The 24012-nt window shown below is 43.5% G+C and overlaps 1 protein-coding gene across 1 annotated transcript; it reads left to right on the top strand.

Annotated features, from left to right (window-relative positions):
- The first annotated feature begins 3845 nt into the window (after positions 1-3845).
- Positions 3846-21889, top strand: LOC109376315 (transmembrane 4 L6 family member 1-like). Its single transcript, XM_019632186.1, has 6 exons — positions 3846-3897; positions 6321-6503; positions 11773-11838; positions 13348-13493; positions 15857-16043; positions 21181-21889. Exons 2-6 carry the CDS (start codon positions 6333-6335, stop codon positions 21199-21201), a joined length of 591 nt encoding a protein of 196 aa, XP_019487731.1. The 5' UTR covers positions 3846-3897; positions 6321-6332; the 3' UTR covers positions 21202-21889.
- The last annotated feature ends 2123 nt before the right edge of the window (positions 21890-24012 follow it).

Here is a 24012-nt window from a genome sequence, read left to right as displayed (position 1 = left end):
ATAGCGTCTATTACCAAAAAAATTAATTAATTAATTAAAATAAATAAATAAATAAAAGCCAATTTTTCAATAAGAATTTGGTTTTTAAAAAGTATTCATCATTAAGAATATTTTCATATTTGAGCCCTGTATTGCAAGTCAAAAGATGGGCTCCGGGTGGAATTCCAGCCAAGCCAGCCAGTGGAGCTGTCAGATCATCCCAGGTGACCCAAGGGGAGCAAAAGTCCATGCAGCATTGGGTTTCACCAAACAAGGAGTGTGCTACATTCATAGTCCAGCTCAGTACTCACGAAGGGGCCAGGGGTCAGAGGGTCAGGACAGCCACTCAGCTTACCAACTTAATAACCAGGGAGGAATGCTCCCTGACTCAGCTGTGACTAGGACTCAGACCAGGTGGAAGGAAATCAACTGGATAAATGCACGTCATCCGCTACAACCCACCTTCTCCACATGCCAAAGGAAAGGGGTCCCTAGTCTCTCTTTCCCAGGAACAAGAATAATATGACAGAGCATAACTCAATGATTTCTGTGTGGTGGGCCAGTCCTAAAAGCTGTTGACTTCCCAGCTTTTCAATGCCCTCCCTATCTGCCCATTCTTTTTCCATTTATTTAAGTGTAAAGAGCTAAACTAAGGAACACTCTCTGCTCATCACTTGAAAATTAGCAGATCCCCAGTCAGTGCAGAGCCTTTGTTGAGTTCTAGAGCCCAGCCACCACCCTCCCTCAGCCCCACGGAGCTCAGGGAGAGCAGCTGCGCCTGGGTTGGCTCACCTGCTCAGAATAACCTCTAGTCTCCACTGCAAAGTGCATCCTCATTCTCCTTGTGGCCCCTGTTACACGTATCTCTCTGCTCTCCTGAAAACAGATGATTAATATTATTACTACTAATAATTAAGTTATTTCTAGCTAATATTTTATTACTTATAACTAGTGTTACCAAAGTCAGCACAAATACTTATAATCATTACAATAGTGGCAAATTTAACTATTTGTATCACTAGAACCCCTGTAGGGTTTATAGATTTATCCATGAACCCTCTGGAAATAGGGATGTCATCTCTCAGGCATAATATTTTCTTAACTAGTTAAATTAAAAACTGAAAAACAGAATCTATGTTCTGCTGCTCTTTTCATGTTGTTCTCCTTACCTCACCAGGGTTTTATGCTCTCATAAGGTCTAGGCTCCCTCTAATGGCCATATTTGGTTACAAAGAAGTTCCTCAAGTTCACCCAGAAATCTAGTCTGATCTCTCACCGAACATTTAATAGCGATGAATAGGACGTGGCCTATCAGACTATGTGGTGCTTTCTGATATTTGTTAATACTAAAGCCTGAAAAGTGTAAATTATTAGTAGTAATAATATCAATCATCTGTTTCCAGGAGAACCCAACCCAAATTTCTCTCAATTGATCTTTGGGAAAGGAGTCAAAATAAAATTTTAAAACACACATGAAAGCTGTTCAGTAACTTCAGTAGAGAGCCTGAGGTAATGCAACTGTCATGCTTGAACTAGAAGCGCAATGAAATTACAGATGGACATTAGACAGAGTCACGGGACCTCAGAGGTCTGAGACACCCAACATTCGTCTGGTTCAGCTGCCCACTTCCCTCTACCACATCCTGTCAAGGCACGATGTCAGCCTCCCTTAGTCCGACTCAGGCATGAGTTCAGGTCAGTGATGAAAGTAAACAAGCTGGCTGCTCATGTGGCAAAACCGGAGAGGAAGTTCCCATTTTCCCTTTTTGTTTTAAAAAAAGACATTACATATAATTTTAATTTCCTATTTAATTAATTATCCAGTTAATTAAAGGCAAATGAATTGCACATGTGTTGTTTGTGTTTTAAAATCCCGGACAATAACTGGTAAATGCAAAAATCACTATTTCTGAAGTTATTTAAGTAACATCTCCAATGTCAATTCTGAAAATGATCAAAATCCGCCCCCTTTTGGGAATACCCTCGAAAAACACAGTAAAATAATTTAAAAGAATAGATGAGATCACAGAACAGGAAATGTCAGTGTATTTTGGGAAGATGGAAAGCAAATGCAAGTGTCGTACCTAACTCAGTCAGCAGGGAGAAAACTGACCTCTAAATACCTGAAGAGGACACTGAGGTGAATGCCATTGAGTCCAGGAACCAGAGTTATCTGGTTTGGAAGGTGGGGGTGGATGATAGAGCTAAAAGATCTTATGGCACGAGCATCCCCTAGGGTCTCTGCATCCAGCCAGCAGACAAGAAAAAAAAGAGGATGGAGAATCTCACATGATAAATTATTAGGGGCAGCATGTCCAGGCATTTTCTGCAGATGACAGGCAGTGTGAAAGTAGCCTGAGGGCCCAGAATCGCCTCTAGTGGGATAGCCCAGGATCAGAAGTTCCGCTCAACGCCACAGGAAGAGCTCCAAAATGAGAACTTTGAATTCTCTCTGCATTCCACTGCTTTACAGGTCAGATCTTCTCAGATCCTATTTCCCCATCTGAATAATGAAGAAAAAATATCTGTCCTGACAGCCCCTCGGGGTTACCAAAAGGACAATCCAGGCACAGCACAGGAAAGCACTTTGCTACAATGTAGGTTACAAATTACGACACAGTTCGGCCTTGGGAGCCAGGTATCTGATTATAGAATCACTTGATTCCACTTTCTCAGAGGCTTAGTAACACACTGGTGGTCACTGTGCAGGAAAAATAAAACTTGGTAGATTACTAAAGGGAAATGTGTTCTCATGGGCAGGAAGGGGTGGCAGCCAGACCAAAGACAAAGAAGCCATTCTCCCATAGCCACCATTGGTCACTGACTGCGAAAGCTGAGATAGACGCGGAACAGAGCCATTTGGGGCTCATCCCACTGGGTGATTAGGTAACCAGATTCTTGGCACTGTGCCCAAAGTGGTTACACTTCATCCATCTCTTGCTGCATAATATCACAGCTTTAGGGGCCAGAGGAATGGGTGAGAAGGGAGAAAGGGCCTCCTTGACAATCGTTTTCCTTCCTTGGCAGGCTGAGACACAAGTCCAGCTGGAAAACCAAACATAGCCAGGAGGCCCCGCTGCTCATCAATGTGGGGTGAGGTTGGTCAACAGCCCCAGCCAGGGTCTTGAGCAGGGGAGCTGTGAGATGACAAGGTGACGCTCCGATCCCCCAGTCAAGAACCTGGGCCTTTCCCACATGTATTCACACAGGGCTGACGAACCCGCCCTACCCACCAACATCCAGAGCAATCATGTCCCCTACACTCTCTTCCATCTCAGCTCGATGGAAACACATCTGCCAGGGAAACTTTTCAGAGGTTATCAGGAATGACCCAGAGAGAGGAGCAGAGTGCAGTAAGTAAGCGCCTTTGAGGCTGGGTGGCTGGGCTCCTCCCCTGGGGCCGCCTTGCAGGGGAGGCAGTGCCAGCTCTTTCTGGGGGAATTTGAGCCACTTTGCCCAGACTGGGGGCAGCAGGAGAGAGGTGGGGCCAGACAGGAAAAGGGGAGCCCCGGTGTCTGTCAGAATCCAGCGTTCCATAGTGCCGAGGGGCCTCAGAGGGACCTGGAAAGGTTCTGGCCTCAGCCTTTAAAGAAACAAGGGACTTCCTCATCAAGGGGGCTTTGGAAGAGAGTTGACGGCTGTGGTTAAATGCCTAAACCATCCTGTGAGGTGGGTGCCTGGGACTTATTGCTGTCTGAATCTATTAAGTGTTCACCTTGTGCCTCCAGAAAGGTGGAAGGAACCAGAGTCCACCCAGGAACGGCCAGCAGCTGAGCTAGAAGATTTCCGGAACCAACAGCACGCCTTGAGGGGCCCTTCACTGCTGCTGGCCTGGTGGGGCCAGGGTGCCCTGCCCAGGAGAGGTCCCCCAGTGTACCTGTGGCCCAGCGCCCAGCTGACCAGGTACTGGGTTGACAGGTGAGTCTGTGTTTCTGCTTAAGGATGGGCAGGATTGGTGTTGAAAGGAAGTCCCCGCAGCCTGGTGCTACGACAGCTGGCCTAAAAGCCTCCGTGCAGCAACCAAACTGTCCAGACCCAAACTCAGGGTGCAATTGTCCAACAAGTATGAATATGAATATATGGGGAGCATAAGGCGGATGATTTGAAATGAAATCTGTGATTAAGGAACGCACGGGTTTGTGATTGTCCTACCTGTGGAGGCCAAAATTATGGTAACTGGACAGACCCAGAGAACAAGCTGCCCCATTGCAAGCTGTGTGGCCTCAAACAAGTTCCTTAGCTTCTCTGGGCCTCAGAAAGTCCAGCAGCAAATGCATAAAATAGGCATAATAACGATGTCTCTGTAACAGGACTATTGAGGAACCAAATGAGATCATGCCTGTAAACATGGCTGACTATTTTTTGTTATTATTTCCAACTTCCTAGCTGCATAACCTTGAACAAATGATTTTAACTCCCTGAGTCTCTGCTTCCTTAGAAATGATTGAACTAGATTTCTAAGAGTCCTTAGTAGCTCTACCATTCTCTGCTATGACCCAAGAGAATGATCAGCTTTCTGTAGTTTAATTAAGCGCCACGTTTGGGTGCTGCTTGGTCCCCTTTTCCAAATGTGGTCCCAGTCTCTACCCACCCTCCCTTCCTGTTAAGAAGATCTGCTATTTCCTTGGAGAGTGAGCACAACTGTATTCATCGCAGCAAGCGCTGTGACATCAGGTGTAAGGAACAATTGGGGGCTGTTGGTTTTGTACTGTTTTACAGCTTGGAGGAAGTCTCAACAGCCCTGGTTTCTCAGTGCTCCCAGTTCCTAGTCATCTGCCCCAACTGGGAATAACTAGCAGTGGAAATGGGCGAACTTCCATTTGCGTATCAAGTCTGCCATTTATGGCTGGGAGACCCTGGAATCTTATTTCACTTCTCTAAGCCTCTTTCCTCATGGAGCTGTGGAAGTATTACCTCACGGAGCTGTTTTAAGGACTAAATAAAATAATGTTTATAACGCGCCTTGAGCAAGTAGCAGTGGTTATATGTGTTGTTGCTGCACACAATCCAGCATTATCTCCCCCTAAGTGTTAAATTTTTGTTATCACTGCTGTTAGTGATCATAATGGTGAGTGAGGTCAGCAGTTTTAATCTCCTCCATCCAAACAAAGGAGCCAGAGGCAGCACCCCATTCAGGCATCAGCTTTCTGCAGCCCTGAATTCAGATAGCTGATAGAAATAAGACCCCAAGCATTATCATCCCACGTAAGCCATTGTTCTTTAATCACTATTGGAAACTTCTGTGGGAGCAGAAAGCTAAGGCAGGACAGGTCTTGGTTTTATCCTCAAAGAGAGGTCCCTGGCCCTGCAAATTACTCCAGATTTCCCCCGTGGGAAGGGCCAGTCGTGGCACCAGGCCTCCGTGTCTGGGGACCCAGGTAGTGAATGAGCTGCTATTCATGAGCCAGTCAACAATCTCGGCATGCATCTGAGTCGAGAATGGGCACAAAGAGGTGTTAGGAGAGCGCCACCTAACATGAAACCGGAACACCTCCCCAGGTCGCAGAGGCGTGTTCCACACGCTTCCCTGGCAGCCTTCACTCAGTGAGCGAATTGCTGACTTTACTACCATCTCGTGTCCGCTCCGGAGCAGGGAATGCAGGGAAAAAACAAGATGCAAACCCTTTGCTTCTTTCCATATGCCCCCACCCTGGCTTCTCTGAAATCTCCAGGCTCAATTACCTCAGTTGACAAAGAAAATAAGAAAGGGAGTTTTAAACATAGATAAAATGAGAGGCTAAGATAATTCTGATCCCCTTGAGCTACCTACCGTGCACTGAGAGCCTTGTATGAGGATATTTTGAACGTATTATCTTATTTTCATCCTCTCAACAGCCCCAGAAGGGAGGGGTGCTATTGTCAGCCCCATTTTACAAATGAGGATGTTGAGTTGGGAGAGTTTAATAACTTGCCCAAGGTCGCAGAGCTGCTAAGTGGTGGAGTCAGGGTTTGGCCTACAAATTGGTTCATAATCACTATGGGAATTCCTCTGGGAGTGGATGAACGAACCGGAACAGGATACCAGGAATTTCCTAAACATTACCTCAGTCGCCCAACTCCTTTAAAGAAAGCCTGTGGAACATCTATGAATGAGCCAGCTGCTTTCACATCTGTTTTACTTCCTTTAGTCCACACACCACCATCTAGGAGGTTGATATTTTCTCTGCTTTACAGAGGAAACTAAGGCTCAGAGAGGTGAGGTGACTCCCCAGGTCACACCACCTACCAGTGGCGAAGCTTGGCCTCGCACCATGTTCTTGGATCTCGGCCAGTGCACTGTCTCCTGATTCTGCAGTCGCTGGAGCAGGCAGCATCCTAGTTGGTTTCTCTCTCTCTTTCAGGGAGAATTCGCCATGTGCTCTGAGACGGGCTCCAGGTACACGGGCATGCTGCTCTTGGCCTTGGCCACTGCAGCCATCATCGCCAACCTTCTACTCTACTTTCCCAACGGGCAGGTGCTGGAGCCTGCCAAGATCACGGACTTCGTCTGGTTTTTCCATGGCTTTCTTGGAGCTGGACTTTTGGTAAGAATGAGATTTAGCTAGCTTACCTCCTGCAGGTGAAGGATGCCCCTAAACTTTACCTTGCAAGTCACAGAGCAATCATCTCATCTTGGGACCACCTTCCCTGGGCCCCCAGAGCACGGCTGGCTGCTCCTCCTCTATACCCCACAACACATGATACATAAACACATTCCACATTGTGCTCGGCACATCCTACTGCAAGCATCCTTTTATGTCCCTGCCTCCCCCATTAGGCTGGCTGTGAGCTCCCCAGGAACAGAGCCCAAGTCTCATTCACCGTTGCCCTCTAAGCGCCTATCTATCAGGGTGCTGCCTGAGACTAGACCTGAATATGTAGCTGTCAACTGAAAGACACACTTTATAAAGAACACAATAACAGAGTACTTGTCAGGTTCGTCAGGTTTCGAGGTGATCGTCTGGAAAAATAAATTGTGTCGTTCCTATGAAGACTTCTCTAGGTAAAATTACTGGGTTGGCGATCTTTTTCTGTAAAAGGCCAGATGGTAAATATTTCCAGCTTTGCAGGCCAAGTGGTCTCTAGTTTCAACTACTCAGCTCTGTTATCATAGGGCAAAAGCAGCCATAGACAATATGTAAACAAATGGGCATAGCTATGTTGCAATACAACTTTATTTATAAAACAGGCAACTCACTGGATTTAGCCCACAGGTTGTAGTTTGTTGCCCACTGAGGTAGACACTGAATGTTCTCCTTCCTTCCTGCCTCTGTTTTCATTTGGCTCCTCCTCTCCCAGGTATCCAGGGGTCCCTTATGAAAAGATCTTTGATTATGTGAGACCCCAATGCCTGGCACTGAGTAGGTGCTCAATGGATGGATGAATGCATGGGGCATAAAGAACCCTCAGAAAAAGGGTTCTTTTTCTGGCTCCTCTCCACACAGTAGTAGTTGCAGTGCTGTCTCAGTTTGCATTCATTGACCACCCACCCCTCCCATCCATGGCAGCGGCTGGGCCTTCCTGCACAAGACAACATCTAAATCAGCAATACCTGGGCCAAGGTTGTCTAGGTCTCAGCTCAGAGCCCTGATATTAAATGAGATAATGTATACAGAACACCCCCACACACCTAGCAGCCAGTGAAATGCAGTGTCCTCTCTCCTGGCTCAGATTACCAGCTTCTCCACCTTCACCGCAGATCCAGCCCAGCGCCTGTCTCCTGCCTCTTACCTTCCCTGCATATTACTGCAGGACAGTTTCTCATTTCTCAGCTGGGAGTTGGCCCAAGTTTGTTTGGTTCAGTGCCTGTATGTTTTGCTTACAATGACTTGGATACCCTTGGGAGGGGTATGTGCCCTCCAGTTCTCCACACAGTCCCCACCTCTCCCTATTGATTATTCATCAGGACACACTTTCTTACTTAAAATTACCTGCCCAGCTTCTAAAGGCATGTGAGTTTGTACTCTCATCCTCTCTCCCCCAACCCCCTGGCCACCCTCCCCCCGCCCAAACACACACACCCTCAGACTATCAAGTAAAAGAATACATTTGACTAGGTAGCACTCATTTTTAACATCAAACGCTTAACAACTATACTTTCCCCAGGATACGTCTTGGTCACCTTGGTAAGGACTGGGGATGTCTCAGACACTCGCATCAGCAAACACATTACCAGTCCTTTCTCAGGGTGCAGTGATTCTTTTCATAAATTTAAGTTCATCCATTATGTATTTATTTCTTGTTTTTTTGTCATATATGGCCTTTATTATGTTAAGGTATTTTTCTTCTATACCCATTTTATTAAATGTTTTAATCATAAATGGATGTTGTATCTTGTCAAAGGCTTTTTCTGCGTCTATTGATATAATCACATGATTTTTGTTCTTTATTTTGTTTATGTGGTGTATCACATTGATTGATTTGCGTATGTTGAACCATCCTTGTGGCCCTGGCGATGAACCCCACTTGGTCGTTATGTGTAATTTTTTTAATGATTTGTTGCATTCATTTTGCTAGAATTTTGTTTAGGATTTTTGTATCTGTACACATCAGAAATATTGGTCTATAATTTTCTTTTTTTATGTTTTCCTCACCAGGTTTTGGTATTGGGGTAATGTTGGCCTCATAAAATGAGTTAGGGAGTGTTGTCTCTTCTTCAATTTTTTGGAAGAGTTTGAAAGGGACAGATATTAGATCCTCTTTGAATGTTTGGTAGAATTCACTAGTGAAGGCATCTGGTCCTGGATTTTTGCTTTTGGGAAGGTTTCAGATGACTGATTCAATTCTTTACTGTTGATCGGTCTATTTAGATTTTCCACTTCTTCGTGATTCAGCCTAGGAAGGCTACCTGTTTCTAAGAACATGTCCATTTCTTCTAGGTTATTGAATTTGGAGGCATATAGCCCTTCATAGTATTCTTGGGTAATCCTTTGTATTTCCTTGGCATCTATGGTAACTTCCCCTCTTTCATTTCTGATTTTGTTTATTTGTGTCTTTTCTCCTTTTATCTTAGTGAGTCTAGTCAAGGGTTTGTCGATTTTATTAATTTTTTCAAAGAACCAGATCTTTGTTGCATTAATTTTTTCTATTGTCTTTTTGGTCTCTATTTCATTTAGTACTGCTCTAATTTTTATTATTTCCTTCCTTCTGCTGACTTTGGGTTTCATTTGGTCTTCTTTTTCTAGTTCTTTAAGGTGTAATGTGGGGTTATTTATGTGGGATTTTTGTTGTTTCTGGAGATAGGCCTGTAATGATATAAATTTCCCTCATAATACTGCTTTCACTTGCATCCCTAAATTTTTGGTAGGATGTATTTTCATTCTCATTTGTTTCTATGTATCTTTTGATGTCTCCTCTTATTTCTTCTTTAACCCAGTTATTCTTTAAAAATATGTTGTTTAATCTCCACATAGTTGTGGTTTTTCCTGCTTTCTTTTTACAGTTGATATCCAATTTCAAAGACTTGTCAGAGACTATGCTTTGTATGATTTCAATCTTCTTAAATTTGTTGAGGCTAGTTTTATGTCCCAATATATGGCTATCCTTGAGAATGTTCCATGTACACTAGAAAAGAATGTATAGTCTGATGTTCTAGGATGAAGTACTCTATAAATGCCCATTTCATCTAATGTGTCATTTAGGGTTGATATTTCTTTATTTAGTTTCTGTTTGGGTGATCTATCTATCCATAGCTAAATTAATGATGTGTTTAGGTCACATACTATAATTGTGTTTTGGTCAATTTCTCCATTTAGTTCTGTTAGTAGTGGCTTTGTATATTTTGGTGCTCCCTGATTGGGGGCATAAATATTGATGACTGTTATGTCTTCTTGTTGTATAGTCCTCTTTATCATTATGAAATGTCCATCTTTGTCTCTTGTTACCATTTTTATCCTGAAACCTGTTTCATCTGATATCAGTATGACTACATCTGCTTTTTTCTGAATACCATTTACTTGGAGTGTCAATTTTCACCCTTCACTTTGAGTCTATATTTGTAGCTGAGATGTGTCTCTTGGAGGCAGCATATGGTGGGGTTTAGCTTTTTGATCCAATCTGTTACTCTGTGCCTTTTTATTGGTGAGTTTAGTCCATTTAATTTAGGGTGATTATGGATACATAAGGATTTCCTATCATTCTGTCTTTGGTTTTCTGGTAGGACTGTGTGTCCATTGTTTATTTGCCTTTTTGTTGCTGTCTATTATTTCAGCGTGGTTGTATTATATGATTTCCCCCTCTGTTTCTTCTTTTTTTAATGTCATATATTTCAGTGCTAAATTTTTTGTGTGTGGTTACCATTAAGTTTATGTAAAAGAAAGTTTCATATTTAGAGTATTCCATTTTCTTCAGCATGCTTCCTTTCTCCATTCTCTTGTGCTGGATCAGACTTTTACTCTCTCCCCTTTTATGTTTTTGTTGTCACAAATCATCCCTATTTATGCTGTGAGTTGATTTCTGCGCTGCAGTAGCAAGTTGTCTTTTCCCTCTTTTTATTTTATTTTATTTTCTCTTCTTTACCCTGTGTGTTATGTTTAAGTGAATAGTGTCTTATTTGGTGGAGAGGCTGCCATTTCCTGCTTCTCTCTGTCTGTTTGTAATACTACTCATGGTTTTGTATTCTTTTGCTGTTTTGTTTCAGGTCGAATAGCCTCCTTCAGTATTTCTTGTAGTGCAGGTCGTGCGTTAGAAAATTCCCTCAGCTTCTGTATGTCTGGAAAGGTCTTTATTCCTCCTTCATGTCTAACGGATATCTTTGCTGGATGTATTTATTTCTTGTTCCTGACCCATGGTCATATCATGCCAGTGCCCTTTCTCCTGTCCCACAGTGCCGGAAGAAACATGGGGCAACGTCATCACAGATTGTACCACTATGTCAATGGTTCTGATTCTGTGTTGAGCCCTGGGCCAAGAGCTGCTGAACCCCAGCTCTCAGAGCCCAGTGGGAATCAGGAGAAAGCTGTGTGCTCAGTGCAGCAAGACAGATTGGTGGGAAGGAAGCCACCGTTCCTTTTGCCTGGTGGGGGCCACTGAAAACTACAAAGAGGAGATGTGGTTTCCCACGGCTATAATAATAAATAACCACAAACTCGGTGGCTTAAATCATCAGAAATTTGTTCTCTCACAGTCCTGAAGGCCAGCGCTCTGAGTAAATGTGTTGGTGGAGCCCCATGTTCTGGGCTTTAGGGGAAAATCTATTCCTTGCCTTTTCCAGTGTCTGATGGCTGCTGGCATTCCTGACTTGTGGCTGCATTGTTCCATCTCTGTCTCCAAGGTCACAGTATCTGCCTCTGCCTTCATCTCTGTGTGTCTGTCTCTGAAAACTCCTTCTGCCTATGATTTTATTTAGGGCCCATCCCAGATACACTCCTTCTATTCAGATCCCAACTTAACCATACAAGGTAATATTCACAGGTCCCAGGATTAAGAAGTGAGTAGGTCTTTGGGGTTGGGAGGGGGCATTTGTTCGGCCTACCACAGGAGATAACATCTAAACTGACCCTTTGAGGGTAAAGAGGAGTTTACCTGATGGCATATTCCAAGACCCATAGGCAGGAAAGTCCTGGGTCTATCCTGGGAGCCCATAAACTGGTGTGTCAGGAGGTCTGAAAGTACGAGGAGCAGTGAGGCCCTGAAGGCAGGGCAAGACCAGGCCGTGAAGGCTCATGTACGAAGCCCAGGGCCTGTGTCATATCCTACAGGCAATGAGGAATCGCTAGACATTTTTAAATAGCTAGAGACACAATCAAAACCACATTCTAAAAAGATAACAGTCCCTTCCTTACAAGAGCATTTTTGTTTGTTTGTTTGCCACAGGTTATGGTGCCAGCGCTAATGCTGTTGAGAGGGGGTGGAGAGGGCTGCTGTGCTCAGAGATGTGGGGTAAGTACTGTGGGTTCTGCAGAATGTTTAACTTCCCACCCCCACCCACCCCCAAAGGGCTTATGTCCTAGGCCGTGTGCTTCAGCTCTTTTGAAGGATTAGACTATTGGCCAATGCTCCTTTTGAAGCATAGTAATACTATGCAAGACAATAGCCAGCAGAGATGAGGGCTGCTGTGTGAGATCTCAGGAAAAACACACCTGGAGAGGGTGTGAGAAGAGCCATTCTCAGTGAACACAAAGCCTATAAGCTCTGGTCGACCAGCCTGCTAGGGTTTGGTTGTTTGTGTTTCTGTCTGTCTCTCTGCAGAGATGTCCAGGACCATCCCATCCTTTGGCTTTCCTATTTCCACTATAGCCAAAGGGGCAACACATCACAGAAGTGGGGTTCCAGCAAGAAGAGATGTTAAATATTATATTCTCAAAAACACTTTCACAGGTATTCTCTTACAATACACTACGGAGAACAAAAGGCTGACAAGCTCCAAGTTCATCCATTATGTATTCATGTCTCGTTCTTGATCTTGTTCCTGATCACAGCAAGTTGTCCACTGCTCTTACATTTCTAGTTCATATGCCATCTCATTTCTCTTTTCTGGTTAAAAAATTCCCTGTCCCAACCCTTGCAAATTCCAATCAGACCTTCCACAGAGACCTTAGCCCCATGTCACCTGAGGACCATCTCTCCAAGGAGCTCTCTGAGTCATTCCATTCAGCTCCAGCTGTACCCCTCCCTGTGGTAAGAAAGACACAACATGGATGTGTCAAGAATAAAAGCTTAGGCTTTGAAGCAAACAGGTCCCTCAGCTTTACCCCAATTCATTAATGCACTAATATGCCAGAAGGTCACCTTTACTTGACATTTGCCTTGCTGTCACATTCACCCACCCACCCAGTCAACACACATTTATGGGGTTTGTACACAGTATAAGCCTTGTGTTGGTCACTGACTCAGACATTAAAAAAACAATTATTCATTTACTCACCCAACCATACAACAAACATTTACTGAATACCCACCACCAAAATGGCAATAGGTTTCATTTAGAATGCGAACATCAATTGATCAGTAGCTCTGTTTTGAGAAGGACTGTGAGGCTCATCCAGGGTTGAAGGGGAAGAGTGCTGAGATCGATTACTGATGTCTACCATGAGTATAGATGAAGAGCTGACAGCACACTTACTTTATTTGCTAAGCAGTGTGTAGGTACTCACAGTTCAGTGGTGAATAAGTCACATTTCCTGCTCACAATTTTGTAGTGGATGATTTTATCCTTTAGAATTGCAACTGGGGTAGATGAATGGACAGAAGGCTTCTTAGCCCTAGAACCCATTTTCTGTACATTTGGGATGTAAAACAAAGACGCTAACCTGGGCTGCCATCTACAAGAGAAGATTTGGACTCCCTTCCATTTGCTGGGAAACCCAGGGAATGCGTCTTTTAAAAGTGGACTTCCCATCACCTTCTTCCCCATTGCCACACTGAATTTCTGACTCTGTTCCATTTCAGATGCTGTTCCCTGTGCTTCTGGCCATACAGGGCACTGTAGGGGCTGTGTACTGTGTGGTCATTTCTTCACTAGGTTTGCTCAGCGGCCCCTTCTGTGATACAGGCAGTGGAAACTACACCTACCCTTTCAGGAATGACAGCCTGGAGTGAGTAGCATTCATGGCCTTGGGTCAGTACCTAACTTCTAATGATGATACAGCTGATGACCACAAAGAGTGTGTGCTCTCAGTGTGGACCATCCTGTAATGGGGCCAGGCACTGTCATTCATACCTAGTGTCTTGTTTCTCTCTCCACACCTGCTCCCAAATCAACAATCTCTAGAAGGTGATTGACCCAGGCAAGAAGTGCGCATGAATTAAGCAGTCCAACCAAAGTATTCAATATAATACCTTGACTTCATTAGCCCCAATTATTAAACGCAACTGAGTATGTGCTGAGGGCCTGCTTAGTACTGGCTTGGTGCTGTGATAAGAGACAGGAGTAAAAAAGGAAGGCTAACACAACTTACCTATTTGCATGTTGCTCACTATCAAACTGGAGAGACTTAATTACCAAATTTGGGGCTGCACAAATATCCTAAAATGGCTGGGCTCTATGATGCACCTTCATTTTCCCAAAGGAATAGACAGAAACCCAGGCTGAGAAATACCCTGCTCCTCTTCTCATGTTCGCTCCCTGGAGATCTCATCCAACTCCATGGCTTTCAGAACCATCCATCTATCTATGTAAATAACCCTAAAACATCTATCTCTAGCCTAGATCTTTCTTCTGAATTCTTGACCCAAATACCTAATCACCTCCTTGAAATTTCCTCTTGAACATCTCATGGCATTTCTATAGTAATAGGTCCAAAACCCTTGACATTCCCACGCAAATCTCCTGTTATCTCCATCCCATTAGATGTCACCTAAAACCTGAGTCATCTTTGATTCTTCTCCCATTTCACTTCCCATGTTCAATCCACCACCAAATCCTGTCAATCCTACCTTGACAATGTATCTTGAATATACACTGTTCTTCACCTAGTGTGTCATCACCCTGTTCCAAATATCCACCATCCTGTACCTCCACTCCTATAATAGCCCTCCAACAAGTATCTGAGGGGATGGGGGCTGTTCATCAAGAAGACATGACCACCAGTTGACCTAGCTAGACCTGGGCAATTGGAGGCTCCTGACCCCTTCCCCTGTCCTTAGCATGTATGTTCACTTGTATTCTCCACTCCCAGAAGCTATTCCAAGGATAAGCCTTAAGATATTATTGAAATGTGGCGTTGAGACTCTCTGGACAGTATGCGTGACTGAATCCAGTTAGGGCCTCTCTATAAAAACTCTTAAGATTCTGGCAGGCAGGTACAGAAAATTACTCATCTTGCGGCCTCAATACAAGCCTCTTAAGTAAGTTCTCCTGCTTATTAAACCTGCCACCTACCAATCTGGAGTGGCCTGCCTTCTTGTTTGGTCTCTTCCTGTCCTCCATGTATGGGGTCAGTTTCAGGTTATACCTCGCAAACTCCTGTCCAGGTTTAAGAAGCAGTAGTATTCCAGTTCCATTTTGCCATAGAATCAACCCTTTTGCCATAGAATCGCCAAAGGAATTTTTGTAAAATGTAAAGATGCCAATAAGGCCAAGAAATGCTTACACTTTAGAACTTCCAGTCCCACTGGGGACTCCATAGATATGGATATGGGTGATGGTAGAAATATGGCATAGATATCAAATAATATATAATTCTATGAAGTATGGCCAGAAAACCCATTTTCTCTTTCTCCAACTTTTTTTTTCTCTTTCTCCAATTTGATTCCATATTTCCTTTACAGTTTTTGCTTATGTGTGCTTTCTTTTTAAGATTCACTGCTCTCCTCTTTGCTACTACCTACTTAAGGCCAGGTGACTCCACCTCTCCCTCTGAAGCCTTCTCCAGCTAATGGAAATTGAGACTTCCATTTTCTATCATAATAATTATGATATAACTAAAATGTATTGCCTACCGCATGGCGGGCACTGTGGTAATATCTAACCCTCCCAACCATTCTGTGATATGGATGCTATTTTTAACCCCATTTTACACGTACAGAATCTGATGTACAGAAACATTTAGGAAACTTATGTAGAACTTTTGAGTGAGGGAGCTGGAGTTAGGACTTGGGTCTGTGGAACTTTGAAGTCCAAGTTCTTAGCCACTCCTGCTGCCCCTGAGGTCCTGACAGCAGTTAAAATTTCGTAGCCAGGATTTCCTGCTTCTTCAAATGCTTTGTTGTGTGGCTCTGTCTATATCCACCATGCCTTGCTGAGATGTTGTGCTATCAGAGGGAAAGATGGTGTGTTGAACCCTCCCGCCAATGGGCGATAATAAATCTGCTATCTCTATGAAGATGAGAGCAATGGAGACCCTAAAGCTTTGTAATCCCCTGTATGAGACTGGTGCTTCTCTCATGGTTGTAAGTAGCAGCTCCCACCTTTTACTGTCTCTCAAAGCCAGGCTCATTTTCTCCTCTGTCCTGGCAGGGACAGCTACTTATTCAACCAGCCCACATGGGCCACCTGCCAAGAGCCTGAGCATATAGTCCTCTGGAACGTGGTCTTGTTCTCCATCCTCCTGGGGATTGGCATCGTGGAAGCAATGCTTTGCCTCAGTCAAGTCATCAGTGGACTCTGTGACATCTACTGTGGTACCTGCATCCGAAAAGGACAGGTCAGTGCTTCTAGAACCCAGGAATTTTCAAGTCACTTCCCCCCTGACCTGTCCACACTGTCTCTCTCCTGCCCTAACCCCACACTCCCAGAGGTAAGCCAGTAACTAGGAAATACCTTTTGAAATGTAGAACTTAATTTGCCACTTTGGGCTTAATTTTTTTTCAGGTGAACATAACTGGTTTATGACCAACCTAAGAAATCACAACTGATTGACAGACAAAGGAGAGTTCCCCAGGTTCAGAAGGACTGGATTTGGTGAATGTCAATCTCCAGAGTTCTGAGAAGCTGAGAAAAAAGCCCCAAACATCTTAGCAGTGTAGATTTTTATAAAAGGACAACAGTTTTGAAAATTTCATATTCTTTGGGAGAATCAAGATTGTTGTTTCCCCCAAATGATCTCTAAGAGTGATAAAAGAAGTCATAGGGGTATATAATAATAGAAATAAAAAAATAATATAATGATAATAATAGATGTTTAAATGTATTCAGTTGTTATTGTATTCCAGGCCCTGGGCTAAGCACTTTACGTTGTTTTGTAAATCCTATAAAGCTAGTAGCATTATCACACCATCTTGCAGATGAGGAAACTCAGGCTCAGAAAGGTTCAGTTACTTATCTGAAGTCAATGAATGTAGGTTTTGAATTTGAGCCTGATTCCAACATTTATATTCTAAACCACTGTCCAGTGGATCTCAGAGTTTGTTGCTTAGACACTAGTTCCATGGATTGCAATAGGTGTTATTTACAAAAAGGGGGTGGAAGGGACTCTGTGGTCAAGTTAACTTGAGATACACTAGATTAAACAAAGTTTAATAGGTTTCTCTACCGCAGAACTTGTTAGAAGCTTTATAAATCCAGTGTGCAATGCTAACCTCCAGGAAGAGAATAACAAATGCATAATTCCCTAGTCTTATTTCACTACAAAACCCTTTTCTCTTGGAACAATTTTTATGCGGTTAATATTCCATGGAGCATACTTTGAGAAACACTATGTGATTCAGTGATGAGGTAAAACCTACCTTGCTTAACCCATGAGAATCCAAAAGACTTTTTTAAACCATCAGAGAAGCAGAAAAATATGGGATGAAACAAGTTAAGGACTACTCACCCATCTTTAATTAAAAAAAAAAGTTTTGCTGTAATAGCTGGAATCAGAAGTTTTCTTTACTTTCAGGCTTCTTTACTGTCATTGCAACAAATATTTTTGAGAACTCAATCTACCATACAAGCTATGGCAGGCCCCAAAGAGGCATCAGGCAGGGTCTCTGGTTCAGGAAGCTTACAAGCTAATGGACCCTGCATAGCTGACTGCTTCCATAGAGATATCCAGGGCCCCCGCCAGCTCATACGGCGCCTTTGTACAAGTTAGGGGGAAAAGCAGAGGATACAGCTTGGCAAGCAGACAGAATCAAAGGCACACTTTAGAAAGGTACCTTCTCCTCCAGGTTGATGTAGCCTATACTGGGCTGAAAAATATTCCCCCTCCCAAAACTCGTATTTAACAGGAACCTCAGAATGTGACCTTATTTGGAAATAATGGCCTTTGGAAATGTAGTTAGTTAAGATGAAGTCATACTGGATTAGGGTGGACCCTAAATCTAATATGACCTGTGTCCTCATGAGAGAAGGCCCTCATGCACAAAGAAGAAGGCCGTGTGAAGATGGAGGCAGAGATTGACTTTATGGGGCCACAAACCAAGAAATGCCAAAGATTGTGGCGACCACCAGAAGCCAGGAGAGAGCCATGCAGCAGAGTGTCCCTCTGAGCCTCCAGGATCCAGCCAACTTCTTTGTTTATATTAGTTTCAGTTGTACAAAACAATGTAATAGACATTTACACCCCTCACAAAGTGATAACCCAGCCAACCTCTTGATTTCAGACTTTTAGCCTCCAGAACTGTGAGAGAATGAATGTATTTTAGGCCACCCAGTTGGTAGTGGTTTGTTATAGCAGCCTTAGAAAACTCATACACAGTCCCACGCCAGGGACCAGGGGAGCAGGCCCCCCCCACTCATCTGCCTTGTGCAGAAACAGCCTCCTCAATTGGACAGGTGGCCCTGCTGACCTCCCACACCCCCCGAGTGCCCTGCTGACTCAGGCTGTTTGCTTCCCTTTAGCTCTCCCACTGACACGAAGCCAGACACACACAACCCAGACAAGAGATGTCCTAAGTACCCTGCATGGAGCCCAGCACATCACTGTACCTGGGATTGTTCCCTTAGCCCTGACAACCCCATGAGGGTGTCATCCAGGGAGGAAACTGGGCTTATGGAGGGGAAGTCTTTAGGAGAGTCACAGAGGATGGCTGTGTATGGCCCAAATTCTGTTTCCCTGGGAGGGAAAAAAAAAAATCCAAAGCAAAATGTTTTATTAGCTATTCCCCATGAAAACACCCTCTGTGTAAAGTGATGGATTTGAAGGCAGGGAGGAGAAAGGTTTTCTGCCTCTGGCAAAAGGTCCTCTTGTGGTTGTTCCTCTGGCGAGTAAAAGGAGCTCGCTGTTAAAAGACTCTGAACTACAAACATTCTGTGGCCAGTAAAGTGGGCGGAAGAGGCACCAAGCCCAAGGGTGAGAGCTTGGGCGAGGCCCCAGCACCCAGCTCGTAAAGGCACGCAGGGCAGGCCGGGCTCTGTAATGCACACCATCAAGGGCTTTGGAGGCTGGAAGAGCACCACCAACACTTGAGACGTGGGGCCAACCATAAAATACTTCATGATTAATCCACTAAAAGTGTGTATTGCCAAATAGGAAATAGCTCTCTGAAATTAAGGAGAAATAGTTGATTTTCGAGGCTAGGTTAGGTCTACTCTTCGGCTACAGGACAGTTATTTCCTGAGTTCCTACAATGTACAAAGCCAAAGTGCCTGGAGAAAGGTGGGATGGAAGGGCTCTCAGTTTGGGGAGAAAGGGTTAAAGCAGAAAGGAAAACCTCAGTGTACTGCCACCCAGATGTGAGGCAGAAACGGGGGAGGTGATTATTCTCACTTCAATCTCTGTGTCTTCAAGCATATCTCGTCTTTTTAAATTCCTTACTCTCTCAAGGGACACCATATGTCTTCCAGACCAGCGCTGAGTGACATTTTTCCCCCACACTCATATTCTGGATGTTAAAAATTGATTTTACCACAGGATATAACAGTGTTTATAAAATACAATACACACATTATTGGAAATATGAAGAAGATAGCTCTCCGTAGTGAGTTTAAAAAGTCTTTCCATTTTACTCTTTATACTTTGCTATAGTGTAACGATTCCACATTTTCCAGAATATGCAAAGATAACTTGGATAACTATAAATGTATGTGAAAAATTGACTTGCCCATTTTATGAAAACCATGTAGAAGACTCATCTGTATACTATGTCTGGTGAAATCCTCTTTCGGGTCTGACATTGACTTGAGAGAAACGTCACGGTTCAAAGGCTCATTGATGAACCAACATCCAGTATTTCTCCCAAGTCAAATGGGTAGAAAATAATTTTAAAAGAGGGAGATGCACTATCGGGAGTGGGGAGAAGGACATAAAGCTAACCTAAGTAGCTCTGGAAAAATTAGGAAAAGTTGTTTGGACCAGAAACTATAAGGCTAAAGACAAAGGGAATTGTATGTAAACACTGTGATCTAAAGGTATTTCTCACAGGGATAAGAGTTAACAATTATGAACCCGGTAAGCATGTATAATGGGGTTGAATGGTGGATGGTGGCAGACAGGTTTCTCACTGTTGAAGGAAGAAGTTACAGATAAGCAAAGAGGTAAGGCTAGAATGATCCATGTATACTGGATTAGAGTCAAGGACATCAGTATAAATTCATGCTTGGCTTAATGTACGAAGTCGGACAATTAAGCTCGTGAACTTGTTGCAACGCTATTGCTAACCTTTTATGATATCAGAGGGATTATTCATTATGAATTTGTACCAACTAAACAAACACTTAACCAAGTTTACTATTTGGAAGTGCTGAAAAGCCTGCATGAAAAAGTTAGACAACCTGAACTTTTCACCAGCAGTTCATGGCTCTTGCATCATGACAATGCACCAGCTCACACTGCACTGTTTGAGGAAGTTTTTAGCCAGTAAACAAACAACTGTATTGGAATACCCTCCCTACTCACCTGATCTGGCCCCCAGTGACTTCTTTCGTTACCCGAAGATAAAGGAAATATTGAAAAGAAGACATTTTGATGACATTCAGGACATCAAGGGTAATACAACGGCAGCTCTGATGGCCATTCCAGAAAAAGAGTTCCAAAATTGCTTTGAAGGGTGGACTAGGTGCTGGCATCGGTGCATAGCTTTCCAAGAGGAGTTCTTCTAAGGTGACCATAGTTACATTCAGCCATTAGGTATGTAGCACTTTTTATAGGATGAGTTTGTGAACTTAATTGTCATACCTTGTAGATACAGATGGATAGAAACAGAAATACAGATATGTGTGTATGCATGGGTTGTTCTACATAGATTTTCTAGCCCTGTCTGCTGAAAGAGCTAGAAGCAATGACACACCAGTAGCAATGAGTATACCCATTAAATTGTTAAGAAATAATTTATTATTTTAAATTTAAAATTTTATGAAAAATTTTAAGTTATTTAAAAGGAGACAAATGGCTTTCCTTGAATAAAAGGCTTTGAGCTTCCCAAACTACCTAAGCAGCAGCAGTCTAGGAAACCCAACATCATTCAAATGGGAGACAAACTCAGCTAGCTCTTCCTGTGTCTGAGTATCACTGCCTGAGCAGTGGCCTTATCCACAGATAGCTCAAGTGAGTAAAACACAGTCAAGAAACACAGGACTCTTTATGTAAGGACCCTGACTTGGCCTCTTCCTCCAGGGCAGAATGCTGAGAGGGGATTACTTTACATCATGGAGACAAGCACCATGCCACCTGACCCCTAGTAAACTGACAGTACAGTTCTAGAGTGACCAAGAACATGGGTTCAGAAGTGTAACAGTATAGTCTGATGGGTTCCTTTGTAGTGGATGCTTTCTTGCCCTACCGAGTGCTGTCGCACGCCCACTGTACCCTCTTACCCTCCGTGCAAAATATTCCGAGATAATCCCCTGGTTTGAACTAGGTGCCCCCTTCATTCCCTGAACAGATCTTCAATTGTTCCCATCTTGTCGTTCACATGCAGGATCCCTCCACACGGCTGTGATGCAGGATGCACCTTATTCATCTCTGTCTCCCCAGTGCCCAGGGCATAATAGGCTCTCAATAAATGTTTAGTGGCTGGATAAACGAAAGAATGAAGAGTGAATGTTCCAAACCTGCAAAGGGGTTCAGGAAATGTAATTATGCAAAGTAATTTATACAGACTGACTGTGCAACTCTAAAAAGCTTCCTCTTTTTCTCTTCCTCTCTTCATCACCCTGGCCCAGATGTGGGAGTTCCCAAAAGGAAAAAAAAAGTCAATTCTGAGTGGTTTCATTTTGCAACTGTAGTTAAATGTACTCTGTCGCTGGCCACCACCCATCAGTTGGGGTTTATATAAAGTTCATAGCATGGGCCACACGGTTCTAAATGTAGCACTGTGATATTGTGATTTTATAATAAGAAATATATTTTTGGTCTTCATTCATTTATGGCACAGAACTCCTAAAATCTTGGAATTTCCTGAGTGATAAAGGAGTCTTCTATTATTCATCACAAACCCTTTTCAAATCACACCTGAGTTAGTGTTAATGCGGTGACTTTGGGAAAGCTCTTCAGGATGGGGGCTGGTTGTCAGGGGAACCAACCAAGATTTGAGGGTTGGAATTTTCAGCACCCTCATCTCTACCCTCTCCCAAAAAGCCAGAGTTTGGAGAGCTTCTGGGTTGGTGAACACACAGAGGGTGCTGGGAGAGTGGTGTGCCCAGAGAGGGCATGGAATCCCTGTACCCTTCCCACATACCTTGCCCCATGCATCTCTTCCATCTGGCTGTTATTATATGTTTATAATAAACTGGTAATCTAGTAAGTAAACTGGTTTCCTGAGTTCTGTGAGCCAATTTCGCAAATTAATTGAACCTGAGAAGGGGGTCTTGGGAGCCTCTGATTTATAGCCAGTAGTTAGAAGCACAGGTAACAAGGGGACTGCAGTCTGGTGGGACTAAGCTCTTAACCTGTGGGATCTGATGCTATTTCCAGGTATTATCAGCACTGAGTTGAGTCGTAGGACACCCAGCTGGTGTCACAGAGTTTCCTGGTGTGGGAAAAAACCCACACATTTGCTGACCAGAATACAGAAGCATGCAGAGTATTATGTATGTATGTAGCATAAAGAAAAACAATAAGTGTTTTTTTTCTTTTATAAGCCTAACACACAAAAATCCTATCATGATAATGTCTGAGATCTTTGCATAGGCTGAATCATTTCCAAAGATCTCTTCCTACATGACCATATCTGACCCTCAGTTACATCATCTTGTCCAGGGACAAATGATTATCACCACTTGACTGCAAGGGAAACAGAGGCTCAGAGGTAGCTACCCAAGAAGCAGCAGATATGAGGCTCAAGGCTGAACTTTGGACTGCAAGTCCAAGAATTCCTTCCATGGAATATTGCTGCTCAGAGCCTAGTTGAAGAGATAAGACCAGTATCACTTTAAAGGAAAGAACCCGAGGGCGCCATGCTGTGGGGTTGGAGCAGAAAGGGAGGCCTCAGAAGGAAAGGAGCTTGAACTGGGCAAGTGGGAAGGAGAGGCTATTCCAGGCAGAGGGAACAGCAGGAGTACAGAGAGGAAGCAGGACTTCTCAGGGCCTCCAAGAGACAAACAGGAGGCCAGGTCATGGCGACAACGGCAGAATACTATCCATACCTGGGAGTAGAGAATCTCTCCTATTTGTGAACTTGTGATGTATGAACATTCACACAAAAACAAAGCTGAATTTTGTTCAGCTAAAATGCCCTTGACCAGCACTTGGTATTAGCAGTCATTTGCCTTCTGACATATTGTTGGGGCACATGGCTATCCTTGGATAGATTTAAGAATTTACTAAGATTAGTAAGAGGCATATTCTTACAATGGAAACAAAAGTAAAGACAAAATAAAAGAGGTTAAAAATGATAAGAAGCAGATAATCTTGCACACTCTAATGGTGGAGGCCTTGGACAATAGGAATGATTTTCAAAAATCAAAGAAAATTCTGCCACATGTGAGAAATTCTATAACTGCAAGAGATGAGGAAAAGGGATGAATGAAATGGAAAGCTTCTGAGTATGTAGCTTGAAGAGCAACATGAACTCTGAATACACATTAGACTAATATAGTTAGAAGTCAGCGAGGAGTTAGTATTTATTCACTAATTCCGTAGCTATTTGTTGAGCATCTACTATGTGCCAAGAACTGTTCAAGATGCTAGGGATAGAGCAGTGAACAAAATAAAGCCCCTACTCTCACAGAGCTTATTGTTAGGAAGGAGAAATGGATGACAAACAGTATACGTATTTGGCGCTGCTAAGTATTATGGGGAAAAATTAATGTGGACAACTGGGTTAGGGAGTAACAGTGTGGGCAGGGCAAAGGAATGCTGGTATTGCTATTCAATGGTTGGGAAGACCTCTCCGATAACATGGCTTTGAGCAGAGATCTAAAGGAAGAAGTAATTCTTTGACATCTCCAGCTTTAAACATGATGAAAGGCTGTCAATGACCTTTTATGTTTTAACTACTTAATTTTTGTTTAAATTTTTTAAGCCTTTTGTGTATTTAACTTGGAGGTAGTGGACTTATGGTGCAAGACCCAGAGAGTCCAGTAGGTTCAAGACTACTGTGAATGTTGTCACGTCAAAGGGGCCTGCGGGCCAGTTGTGTAGATACCAGAGCTGCTGGGGTCTTCTCAGACATCTACAAGATTCTCACGGAGCAAGGTTTCCTGCTTGCCTCGCTTCTGCTTCATTCAAGTAACTGCCAAAGGCGCAGAAACAAGTCTACTCTGGCAAAAGAAGCATGCTAATACAGCCATCACTAGCAGATGACACGTGT

Source organism: Hipposideros armiger, unplaced genomic scaffold (assembly GCF_001890085.2).
Source record: "Hipposideros armiger isolate ML-2016 unplaced genomic scaffold, ASM189008v1 scaffold_1097, whole genome shotgun sequence".
NCBI lineage: Eukaryota > Metazoa > Chordata > Mammalia > Chiroptera > Hipposideridae > Hipposideros > Hipposideros armiger.
The sequence above is the reverse complement of the archived record's forward strand: the minus strand, read 5'-3'. Positions and strand labels throughout refer to the sequence as shown.

Bases quoted from the DNA above. Each gene is read 5' to 3' on its own strand.
- LOC109376315 (XM_019632186.1), top strand. From the start codon at position 6,333: ATGTGCTCTGAGACGGGCTCCAGGTACACGGGCATGCTGCTCTTGGCC. The intron at 11,839-13,347 runs GTAAGTACTGTG...GTTCCATTTCAG, and splicing joins GCTGTGCTCAGAGATGTGGG to ATGCTGTTCCCTGTGCTTCT. The intron at 13,494-15,856 runs GTGAGTAGCATT...CTGTCCTGGCAG, and splicing joins TTCAGGAATGACAGCCTGGA to GGACAGCTACTTATTCAACC.